Source organism: Urocampus carinirostris, chromosome 15 (genome assembly GCF_059441175.1).
Source record: "Urocampus carinirostris isolate Australia breed hairy pipefish chromosome 15, RoL_Ucar_1.0, whole genome shotgun sequence".
Classification (NCBI taxonomy): Eukaryota; Metazoa; Chordata; class Actinopteri; order Syngnathiformes; family Syngnathidae; genus Urocampus; species Urocampus carinirostris.
In genome coordinates, this window is record NC_142363.1 from 35,316,881 (window position 1) to 35,329,925 (window position 13,045).

The 13,045-nt window shown below is 37.4% G+C and overlaps 1 protein-coding gene and 1 long non-coding RNA gene across 2 annotated transcripts in view; one reads left to right on the top strand and one right to left on the bottom strand.

Moving 5' to 3' along the window:
- Positions 1-13,045, top strand: part of LOC148352234 (uncharacterized) — a 130,924-nt gene that overhangs the window by 8,354 nt on the left and 109,525 nt on the right. The window lies entirely within an intron of this gene.
- On the bottom strand, positions 386-7,414 carry LOC148352235 (uncharacterized). Its single transcript, XM_088354324.1, has 3 exons — positions 7,342-7,414; positions 7,035-7,165; positions 386-2,855 (listed from the first exon to the last, which is right to left on the bottom strand). Exons 2-3 carry the CDS (start codon positions 7,156-7,158, stop codon positions 1,021-1,023), a joined length of 1,959 nt encoding a protein of 652 aa, XP_088210450.1. The 5' UTR covers positions 7,159-7,165; positions 7,342-7,414; the 3' UTR covers positions 386-1,020.

The following is a 13,045-nucleotide window of genomic DNA, read 5'->3' on the forward strand; positions in this document are numbered from 1 at the left end:
AAAATACGCATGATTAAAAAAAAGAATCATGTAAATTAAAAATGAAATACAATAAAAAAATAAAATAAACCAATCACAATTTTATGTTACATTTATTCAAATTCAGATTATTATGTATTATTTTTTTTATTTTTTTTGGGCCTCTATTTTTAAAATTATTTTTCATTATTAATAAATTGTTATGTGCAGATCATCAATTTTTATTTCCAGGTTTCTAGTCTTCTTTTTAAACTCTTGATATGGATGATAAAATGAAAGAAAATGTATGACTCCACTTTAATATATTGAATTTTATTCCTATTTAAGAACTCTTGTTTTAATTTATGTTAGTCAGTATATGTGAAACGTATGTACAGTAAATGGAAAAAATACTTCCAAGACAGTGTTATTGTTAAGACCTCCTTTTATTTATTTGACTCAATAATGCTTTACATGACATAATGCATTCCCAGGGATACACAATGGCGTCCGCCGCTCATATAACAAATTTCCCATGACATATTTTTCAATCGTCACGATCAATTTGATCGTTTTTGCCGTTTTCGTGATATTCGAGTCGTACACGAAGACAACAGTCGGAACGTAGTGATAAGATTATCGGGACAAGAAATGTAACGGAACAAAACAATAAAGACAAGGTTGTGGAAAGAACTGTAAAGCCAGGATTACCAGTAGAAGTCTTTATAAAAGATCGGGGGGGGGGGGGGGGAGGACACAACACAGATTTATTACTTCGAGTTCTGATTATCATCTTAAAGGTCTCCTTGAGAATGGCTTTCCCCATCCCTGATCTCCTGTTAACATAAATTAGATTTTTTTTTCCTTCTTTGAAGCACCCGGTTGATGTGGTTTTCAAGTCGACGCGCTTCTATTCCTCAAAGGCAAGAGTCAACCGTCGGGTCGTAAAACCGTCGGGTCGTAAAACCGTAGAGCGGTTAAAACAGTCGGGTTGACTCTTGGTCCGAGTAATAGAAAACACGTTTAGTTGGTTCTGGTTTTCCCTTCTCCGCGATTGACTCATCACGTGGAGGCCACCAGGAAACCGGAGAAGGTGCAGTGCACGTTCTCGGCGGCGAAGACGCCGTTGGCCTCCTCGTCGGGGATCTGCACGTAGACGGTATCCTGCTCGTTCAGCAGGAGAACGGCGCTACCGGACATCTGGTCCAGGAAGCCCTTGTTGTACTCGTCGTAGGAGAACATGACGGGCTGGTCGTTCTTGTAGAGGGCCACCAAGGCATGGGCGCCGTTCACGTGGATGCTGTAGGAGAAGTAGTAAACTCCGGGGATCTGGCAGGTGAAGATGCCGGACTCGGGGTCGTAGTGGTTCTCGGCGTTGTAAACGATGTGGTCGAACTTGATGGGGCTGCCGGAGGCGGGGTAGGGGATGGTCAGGGCTGCGGTGAAGGCGGACATGGGGGCCTTGACCATGACCTCGGTCATTCCCATTCCCATGCCTTTCTCGAAGACCACCTCACCGGGAGGGCCGGGGAGTCCGGGAGGACCGGCGGGGCCGGGCTCTCCATCGGATCCGCTCTCGCCGGGCAGGCCAGGAGGACCCTGAGGTCCGGGAACACCTTTGGCGGTCATGCCAGCAGGGCCGGGAGCTCCAGGGAGACCTGGGTGTCCCTTGTGTCCGGGAATACCGGCGGGACCCTGAGGTCCAGAGGGTCCACGGGGACCAGCAGCACCATCGGCACCAGTGGCACCGGTCTCCCCGGCGCGACCGGGCAGACCTTTGGGTCCGGCTGGGCCAGGAATGCCTGGGGCGCCAGGGGTACCGGGGGCACCGACATGACCCTTATCACCGGTGGCTCCTGTTGCTCCTCTGGCTCCAGCGGGGCCAGATGGGCCGGGGTAACCCTGCTTTCCTGGGAAACCTTGTGGTCCCACATCTCCCTTGTTGCCCTTGGGTCCACTGGCGCCAGTGGCACCGGTGTCACCTTTGGGGCCGGTGGCACCAGTCTCACCTGGGAAACCTCTCACTCCAGCTGGGCCCATAGGACCAGTAGCACCAGTGGCACCAGTCGCGCCTGTGTATCCAGTAGGACCCTGCTCACCCTTGGCACCAGTGGCTCCAGGAGCACCAGTAAATCCTCTCTCTCCCTTCTCTCCGTTAGCACCTGGCTTTCCATATCCTGGGGTTCCTGGGGCTCCGGTGGCTCCAGTGGCTCCCTGGTGACCCTTAGGTCCCACTGGGCCGGGCATACCGGGGGCTCCGTTCTCACCGGGTTTGCCAGCAATGCCGACGCCGGGGGCGCCAGTGTGTCCCTTGGGTCCCATAGGTCCCATGGCACCAGGGGCACCGTCTCTTCCTGGGGTACCTGACTTTCCTGGCTCGCCGGGTATACCTGTCTTTCCTGGCTTGCCAATTCCGGCCTGACCTGGAGCTCCAGCTGGTCCCATTGGTCCGGTGTGGCCTGTAGCACCCTGGGGTCCCTGAATTCCGATGCCTCTGTCGCCCTTGGGACCTGGCAGGCCGGGAATACCGGGATGTCCCTTCAGACCTGGCTCTCCTCTTGGTCCCATTGCTCCAGGGAGTCCAGATGGTCCGGGCTTGCCGGTGGCCGAGAGGCCGGCGGGTCCGGGGCCTCCGGGAGAACCGGGGGCACCTCTGGGTCCTTGGGCTCCTGGGGCACCGGTGTGTCCCTTCTCACCTTGGGCGCCGGGGATACCTGGTTTGCCGGGGCCGCCGGGGGTTCCGGATTTGCCGGTGATGGAACGACCTGGAGATCCAGGGGGTCCGGGAGGTCCGTGGGGTCCGGGGTGGCCGACGCCGCTTTGACCTGCGGGACCAGGGGGGCCAGGGGGACCGGCGGGTCCAGGCTCACCTGGGATACCGGGCTCACCTGCCACCACTGTCAAAAGTCAACCAAAAACACCAAGGATGAGAAAAGCAAAAGCAAAATGCATTGAACAATAGTTAATATCATAAGTATAATAATCACAAAAAAGAAACTATAGGGATGGACTACAAACATGCCCTTTGGACTACAAACAAATTCAACAGCTACTAAACTAACACCAAACTCTTTTTGGAAATATTTCACTAAAAATGTAAATGTAAAACATAAGACTACACATTATTTTCTCATTTTTTTGAGAGTTAAACACACATGTATTATATATGTATAAAAGTAAAGTTAATAATCGTGTTATGACCAAAAGATATAAATGTTCCTAAATACTTCTCCTACAAAATAACACATTGACTCAAAAAACAATTAATGATAAAAATAAATAATAAAAATAAATCAGATAAAATTTGTTTCTTAATTATAACTGTTTCTCTTGTTTTGAAAAGTATATATTAAATATTAAAGTAATTTATATAGCAAATAAGAAAATATTTTGGTTTTAATTTACAGTGGATTAAAAACACATAGCAGGCATTATTAAAAATGAAATACATTATTAAACATTGTGTATCATAGTAAATATGGTTCAATATAAAATATGAAGTATCTATTGAATTTAATCACTTCTGCCATTTTGTCTGCAATTTTATGAATATACAAAATACACCCGCCATGGTTACTCCTAACTAGCCTTGTAATTATGATAAAAACAGTAGCTTAGATCTTTGCACTTTCCCTTTTCTGTCCAATTTTGTCCTTTTTCATGCGGTCGGAATAAAAGCCTGGCAGATGTGATGTGTACCCCTCCCTCGGTGGCACACCCAAACAAACAAACCGCAGCGCTAGCAAAAGAAAAAAAGAAGAAAAATAGACGTCTTCCCTGCTTTTAAATTGAATTATGATTATATAGTAGGCTGAAATAGCCTTCCAAAATAAGAACACTTATATGGTATTTGCTTTCCAGTGCTTAGGACAATAATTAGAGGCTATGCTAACAAGCTAACTGCTAGCAATAACACATCATAATAATGGTTTTATATGTATAGTATGCCTGTGTTAGCAGTTACAAAACATTACGAATAATTAGCATTAGAATATTTAGAAAAATATGCCATATTTGGCTTGTAGATAGAATTTGTGTCGTATAAACACATTTTAGAGGGATAAATATCAATTCTTGATGTATTACTATAGAAATGTCGCAGTTGAAGGAAAAACAAAAGACAAAGTAAGATTTATCTGAATACACTTAAAAGTTGATGAAATAATACATATATCAATAGGATTCTGCAATTAAACTGAATACTGTGTGTCATTCTTAAGTCAGTCAGTGTCTCAATAGTAAAAAAAAACCCTCCTTTTTAGATTTAGATTTAAAAAAAAGAGAAAAAAATTAAATAACGTGAAAGTCTGTGTTAGGTCATAAATATGACAATCTTAAGGGGACAGTGTGTAACATTTGACCACTACATGTCGCCATTTTGTATCGTGCAACCAAAAACAAGTGCTACAATGCACAAGGAAGATTACAAACTAAAGCGAGTGTAAGTGACCAAACAACAAAATTTTTCTTATTTATATTCCTTCTAGGTGAGCCTCATGTTATGTACAATAAATGCATATATCATGACTTACGACGATTTAAAAAAATGCTCGTTTATATGCTAGTTCATGTGTTTAGGCCTTACTTTCCAAATCATTTTTTACAGAGTTTTTTTTTTACCACTAGGAGGCGTACCAAACCCTGACACCGTATGCAGGGAACTCTCAACTGTGGCTTTTCAGTATTGTAGTTTTCTACATTTAATGAAGTTCACTGTATGGTCCCTTCTCAAGGTTTCTTCGTTTTCCTCATGTTGAGGTTTTTGAGTTTTTCCTTGCCCTCATGTAGGTTATAGATCAGGGGATGCTGTCATAATAATCTGTGGTCTGTGCAGCCCTTTGAGACTCTTTGTGATTAAGGGCGTCACAAATAAACATGACTTGACATTTTTGAGTTTTCCCTTGCCCTCATGTAGGTTTTAGATCAGGGGATGGTGTCACAATAGTCTGTGGTTTGCAATAATCTGTGGTCCGTGCAGCCCATTGAGACTCTTTGTCACAAATAAACTTGACTTGACTCAATAATACTCACTGTCCCTTTAATTTACTCAGAGTCACAATCCCCCCAAAATGCTATATTGAATCTGTATTAAAATAAAGGGAAAACAAACATAAATAATGTGAAAATTGGCCCTCAGAGAGTTCTTATCAGATTTCTGTGATTTTATATAAATATATCCATTATCAGCACCGCTTATCCTCAGTAGAGTCGCGGGGGCGATGGAGCCCATCCCAGCTATATATATGTATTAAGAAATGTGTGCGTGCGTGCATGTGTACATATGTGTATATGTATTGTGTATTTATTGGTATAACATAAAATCCTACAAAACATTTACTTGTTTGACTCGAAGTATTAGAAAATATCATAATAGTATATTTCACAGACGTTTTTTATGTGTTCATTATGTTTTCTTTTTCAGAAACATTGTGTTTGAATTCAAGATGGCATAACAAACTAAATGAATAAAAATTGTAGAAATCTAGCATATTTGTAGAATTTCCCCAATTAGATTTTTGGGGATATAGTGTCTTTATGAATATAATTTTTAAAAGAAACAATTTTAACCTATTTAATACTGTGTTGAAAAATATAAATAATTGTCCTAATTATACATCTCTTGTAGAAATGTGTGATACGTAATCCTTTGGTTTTGTTTTTGTTTTTGTATATTTCTGAATATTAAAATAGAAATCTTATATAGGATTCCCCTGTTTCACTAGAACACTGCCTAAGAAATCATAATCGTACATTTTCGGTAGATTCTGGCGTAATAGGGTAAATGAATAAATATGAAATTGACGTAATTGTGCATTTGCATGGATTTGTATTCAATTTTCTTGATATGTTGTCCTCACATTTTTTTATTTTGTTAAAAAAGTATTGTTTCTTTTCAAATACATATGACAAATATATCAGATACAACCAACTGTGTAAAAAAAATCTACAAAATCTTTTTTAAAATTGTTTTAATTTGGCATTTTCTTATAGAGGATTCTGTTTAAAGAATAAAAAGGGGAAATATATACATATATATTGTAGTATTTTCACAAATATAAAAACTGATACATTCATGGAAATAATTAAATTAAAAAATCATTTTGGTAAAAATTCAGATTTTGTTTTAAATTTCAGTTGTCGGTTCATTTTTGACTTTTTTTCCTAATATGAAGTCCTCACTTTATCAAATGTTTTATTTTTTATGAACACATCCCCAAAAAAATCAGTGTAAAAAAACTGCTGAAAAATAACTAAATACATTTTAAAATATCAGTGTGACAGTGCATTCTTGTTATTATTTATTTTTGTTTTTATTCTTAAATTTGTTTCTTTTTTATTTACTGTTCCACCAACAGACTGAGGAGATCATTTCTTCCTCATGCCATGAGGCTCTTTAACTCCACTCGGGGGAGTAAAAGCCCACATTAAACCCCACCCCATGGACATTTGCATATTACCCTATTCTTATTACAGTGTGTATTTTATGTAGCACTATTTAAATACTCTATATCAACACGTTATATTGGGTATTTTTGTATTCTATATATTTTATTTTATTATTTTATTTTTCAACACGAGGATACTGCTGGAAGTGTGAATATCCCTATGGGGATGAATAAAGTATCTATCCATCTAGCTAGACATCTATCTATCTAGACATCTTTCTATCTAGACATCTATCCATCTATCTAGACATCTATCTATCTATTTATCTAGCTATCTATCTAGACATCTATCTAGACATCTATCTATCTCTTTCTATCTGGACATTTATCTAGACATCTATCTATCTATCTCTATCTATCTAGACATCTATGTAGACATCTATCTATCTAAATGTATTGTATTTTCATGACGATACAACATTTACCTGTTAAAAACCTAAAAAAGAAATCAAAAATCGTCATAAATGGAGCATTTTTTTTGCCGATTTATTTTGAATATTTGGTCGTGAGTTCAAGTAAAAAAAGCTCATTATACTATCATGAGTTGACCCTATCATAAGTTTAACTGTCTCAAGAAAATGGATGCATTCATCAAACGGTCATGATCATTTCTCCGCCGATTTCTCTCACCCTGGCCTTTGTAGGGCTCGTACTGAGGTGCGGCCTTCACCACCTTCTTCACCGTGTAACCTTTGCCGTGGCCGGCGACCGCAACGGCCATCAGGACCACCATGCACGCCACGCGGAAGTCCATCCTTTTTCTGTCGATTAAAAATACCATTTCATGACCATTCTAACCCTTAAAAATGCAACAAAAAGCTGCAAAAAATATAAAATACCGCAAACCAATAACCAATAAGAAATACTTCTCGAATACTGTATGCATGGGATGATGAAAAGATAAATAAATATACGTGAAAATGAAAAAGAAACTTACCGAAATCGGGAAGGGGGGGGTCAAGAAAAAAAAACGATTTCCTCAGCACCAGTGAGCTGCTGGTGCCGGTTTGTATATCCTTGGGCTGGAGTGAAGAGATGCTGCTTTCCCTTCACTATTTATACCGTAGCTGCCCATAAGCATCATTATGACAACAACTAAAAAAAAAAAAAAGAAGAAGGAAAAAAAAAACCCTGGCGTTCATGTCCCGCCCTCCTCCAAAAAGTACGTTGTAATTAGCAGTTCTGCCCAAAACGGGCATGTCGAAATCGGTCCCGAAAAAGACGCATACGTGATGATTATGATTCTTTTTTTTTTAGATGACAACAATGCACATAGTCAGCACGGAGACACAGAGGTTTTGCTTTTTTAGAAAGACATTTTGTGTTAGACAGTTTCCTCCCCAGGGCCATCACCACCTTAAACAAGCACGCTAAACTGTGAAAATATATATATTGCGACTTATTCGGAAATCTTTACTCCTGCCAATGTTGTCGCACTACTTTGTTGTCACAAGGCACTGAAAAATGGTAAATGGTAAATGGTCTGCATTTCTATAGCGCTTTTCAAGTCAATGAAGACCTCCCAAAGCGCTTTACAATGTGCTTCACACTTACCCATTCACCCACACACACTCACACACCAATAGTCCAAACGTTTTGAGGATAATCAAGATGCTAAATGGTAAATGGTCTGCATTTCTATAGCGCTTTTCAAGTCAATGAAGACCTCCCAAAGCGCTTTACAATGTGCTTCACACTTACCCATTCACACACACACACACACACACAAACTCAAACACCAATAGTCCAAACGTTTTGAGGATAATCAAGATGCTAAACGGTAAATGGTCTGCATTTCTATAGCGCTTTTCAAGTCAATGAAGACCTCCCAAGTTGCTTTACAATGTGGTTCACACTTACCCATTCACAATTTCACACACACTCAGACAACAATAGTCCAAACGTTTTGAGGATAATCAAGATGCTAAATGGTAAATGGTCTGCATTTCTATAGTGCTTTTCAAGTCAATGAAGACCTACCAAAGCACTTTAAAATGTGCTCCACACTTACCCATTCACACACACACTCACATACCAATAGGGAGTCAGCCATGCAAGGTGCCTACCTGCTTATTGGGGGCATTAGAGATTCAGTGTCTTGCCCAAGGACACTTCAACAATTGATTGTGAAAAATCCATACATAATCATTTTTGTGTTTTTATTTTATATATCTAATAATCAACTAAATACAGTTAAATCATGAAAAATAAATGAAGATTTTTTTTGCAGTTTGTTCTAAAAGCATTTTTGTAATATTGTTTTAATAATGCCAGAATGGCAGTGCAGTGGTTAGTGTGTCCGCAGCACAGTAAAGTCATGGGTTCAAATCCAGCTACCAGCCTTACTTTGTGGAGTTTGCATGTTCTCCCAGTGCTTGTTTGGGTTTCCTCCCACATTCCAAAAACATGCATGTCAGGTTAATTGGTTGTTTCAAATCGTCCCTAGGTGTGAATGAGCGTGTGAGTTGTCTGTCTCTGTGTGGCAACCAGTTCAGGGTGTCCCCTACCCACTGCCCGAAGACAGCTGGAATATGCTCCAGCACCCCCGCGACCCTACTGAGGATAAGCGGTGCAGACAATGATTGAATCAATTAATATTGTTTTAATAACTTTATAAATGATCACATTTAATAGATATTGAACTATATTAATCAATGCTATTAAAAATGAACAAAAAAACTAAACTTTTTTCAACTTTCGTACAGGCACTTTTATAAGATTTGTTTTATTTACTTGAAAAAAATAAATGATCTAAAAATACTATTATTTTATGAGATGAAATAATGAAGAATGAATGTAATCTAAACTTGTATATAAATCCAGATCTGTGTGTGTGCGTGAACGCCCGCCCGCCCGTATGTGGCTTATAGGCTTCAAAACTGCTCAACCAATTATTGTGAAAATGTACACGGTTGTACTAGGGGCGTCTGGTATGGTCTTAAGCTAGCTTTGCAGCAAGGCTTGCCCCCAAAAAATACCAAAAAGATCGATAAACATCTGCTTTTATATACAAGCGTCTCTGGAGATGTATGCGGCTCTTTGGCACTCACTAGTGGCTACCTGGCGCTTTTTCAACAATCCACAGCCCCAACAACCTCGCCCAAGTAGAATGCCCAGCAACGGCAAGCCTGGCAACACCAAGCATGGCATTATGATTGTTACAAACACATTTAAATCTTAACTTATTATCATGTTTTGTTTTTAACTTTAAAAATATATTTCATTTGTTTTTAATATACTTATATACTTTTTCGTAGAATTTGATTTCTTATTCTTGACAACAGTTGGTTAATTTTTTTTTTTTTTACTTTTTAATTAAATCTCAAAAATAATTAACATTTTATTGTAATTGTCTTCAGTTTTCAAATTAAAATTTGCTTTTAATTATTTGTTTTATGCTCTTATTTTGGTGTCATTGTTTTGGCTATTTATGTTTTATTTGCATTTTCCATTTTTTTGCAACTGACTTTTTATCAAATCAAATTTAAATTAGGTTTGGAATTGTCTATGTCCTTTATATTAAATTATATTAAATTCATTCAAATCAAATTTCAATACATACTTTGCCTCTAAAAATGCTTTTATTTACTTTATTTGTGTGCATTTATTATTTATTTATTGGAATTACTTCTATTAAAATAATAGTATATCATAATTATTATTATTTTGATTATCATTATTATTGTATTTATTGAAATTACATTTTCATTGATATTTCACCTTTGAAATTGTTACTTCTATTGTTTCTATTAATTCAATAATTTTCATAAATTAGTATTTTTGGTACCATCACATTTCTTAAATAAAACTTAAATAAATGTTTTACCCTTCAATGGCTTTATTTAAAAAAAAAAGAATTCATTAATTAAAAATGCAATTGTTGACACTATTTTTTATATTTTGTGATTATTATTCAAAACTGTTATTACTTCTTACAACGTATTTGATATATGATTTTTATTTTTAATCAATTTATTAAAATAAAATGTATTGGAATTACTTTATTTTGCATTATCCCCAAAATTGTAATCAATATTTTGCTCTTATAATTACATTTTAAAATAAACTTAAGATTAAATTCATTTAAATTATTTTCATATGTAATTATTATTTTTTTATTATTATTATAAATTTATTAAAGTTAAATTCAAATCCTATTTTTTTCCCTGACATTTGTTGTTATTATTAATTATTGTTGCTCATTAAAACGACTTTTTGGAATCGATCTTCCGCCATACTAATTCCCTCCTATCTTACTTAATTTTCAATCACTGTCTTATTAACAAAATGAAATAAGGTTTTTGTGACCATTTTTTTACCTTCTTAACTTGTTTTTAAATGCACGTGAGTTCCTGGACCCCATGTTTGCAGGTGCCCCCCTCCACCACTGTATAAATATGCTGAGCTCTTAAAATACTCTTCTAATTTGGAAAAGACGTGTCCAAATGAGTACTTGCTCGTTTATTTGTCCACAAAATCCCACTTGAGTGTGTGCACGCCGTCTATTTTATTTATTTTGCTTCTTTTTTATGCTTTTTAAAGCCTGCATGTGTTTTTCCCCTTTGGTGCACTACCCCTGTTGACCGCCAGGTGACAGCAGTAGTAGTATAGGTTCATAGAAAACCATTCAAATGTCCACGTAAGATACTATAAACAGGGTTGGATAGGGTTACTTTAACTGGATTACTTTCAATGACTTTTGGATGACTCCAATACCAAATATGCTAATAAAAGACAAAAGAAACTAAATATGAATAAAATGATGACTCACAACACGTGGTAAGCTTTCTCTCCTGGCTTTGATCTTCAGCAAAACTCACATCAAATGCGACAGAAACAAAATGAAAATAAATCCAAACAGCTTGCCAACATCATTTTTGCTGTTCCATGTATTCCATTACTCCCCAAGCCTGCACAAAATTGAGTCATTTTATTCATATTTACTTTCTTTTGTCTTTTATTAGCATATTTGGTATTGGAGTAATCCAAAAGTCATTGAAAGTAATCAAGTTAAAGTAACCCTACCCAACCCTGTATATAAATAAGTAAAGATGTATGATAGCTGTTTTTTTTCTTTTCTTTCTGATACAAATACTTCCGGAGACGGATGTTTTAACTCCCTGCTATATTTAAACAAATAAAAATAAAAACATACGTAAAAACTAGTTAAGGATCAAAGGGCTGCACAGACCACAGACTATAATGACACCATCCCCTGATCTAAAACCTACACGAGGGCAAGGAAAAATTCAAAAACATCAGCATTAGGAAATATAAAAACCTTGAGAAAGGGCCGCACATGAGGTAATCCCCCTTCCAGGAAGACCAGGCTGCAATAGATATTTCAAGGGATTTAAAAAACAAAACAAAGACATTTTCAACATGAAATATAAGTCATTCATAAACTCTAGAATAGAGGAGTGTTTTAAGCCTAGATTTAAACAGTTCCACTGAGGTTGTAGATCAATTCTCAGGGGGCAGAGCATTCCACAGTACAGGGGCTCAAATGGAGAACGCGCTCGAACCTGCGGATTTCTTCTTGGCTCTTGGGATCACTAGTAAACCAGCGTTTTTAGAGTGAAGTCTCCAAGCAGGAACGTGGCGTGTGTTTTCGTAGTGAAGTTGTTAGCACATTCACCTAACATGCAAAAGGTTCCCGGTTCGAGGCCGAGTGGAAACATTTGCTGGTATGCAGACGCATGGGCGCCATCAGGCTGTACTTGCCCAAGACACACCACAGGAAATGGTGCCCCTACAACCCATGTAGTCAAGGGATCCTACCAGCCACCAAACCATCTGTTAATCTGAAATAAAAATAAAAACAAGTTTAGCTTTTTACAAACTGAACAGATTTAAAGTCAAAAACATATTAAAATCCCTGAAAGAAATGCAAAACACAAAATGTTAAATTTTCAATGCTATAAATAAACTATAAAATACAAAAGACAACTTTTGTACAATGTATTAGAATTAAAATTAGAATTGTCTTTATTGTCATCAATTTAATTCATATGCAACAAGATTTGACATGGTACTCCAGGCTAAATTATGTAATATAAAGACTTCAAAGAAAAAAGACAAAAGGCTATCAGGATTAATGGACCAAAAAATATTATTTTTACAACATAGTGCTTAAAAAAACTGGCCTAAGTTATAATGATAATAACAATAATAATAAATAGTTATGCTATGAAGAATAGTGCATTGTAACAAAACACTGAAAACAAGTGTGATAACAAAGTATAAATATATATATATAATTTACATACATCATTTAAATTTTTTTCACAGTTTTGATGATAGAATATATTTTTTCACAGTTTAATTTGGCAACAAAAAACAAAGAAATAAACCCGATATTGACACAAGATATCTTTTCACAGTTTGTGCGTTCCTTTAGGGTTGTGATGGCCTTGGGGAAGAAGTATTCTTGGAGCCTTAAAAGCATGCAAAACAATATGAATCAAAATATGTGAAGCCAAAATATGAACAGTGTCGACTTAAGATTGGCATTTAAAAGGTACCTCAGCTTTTCGGGGCTGATTCGTTTTCTTCTGTTACTGATAGACAATGCACTCTGCTTTGGAGAAATCAATTTCATTCAAGAGAATCCATATTTGGCTTCTTCTGCGTTTACTCTT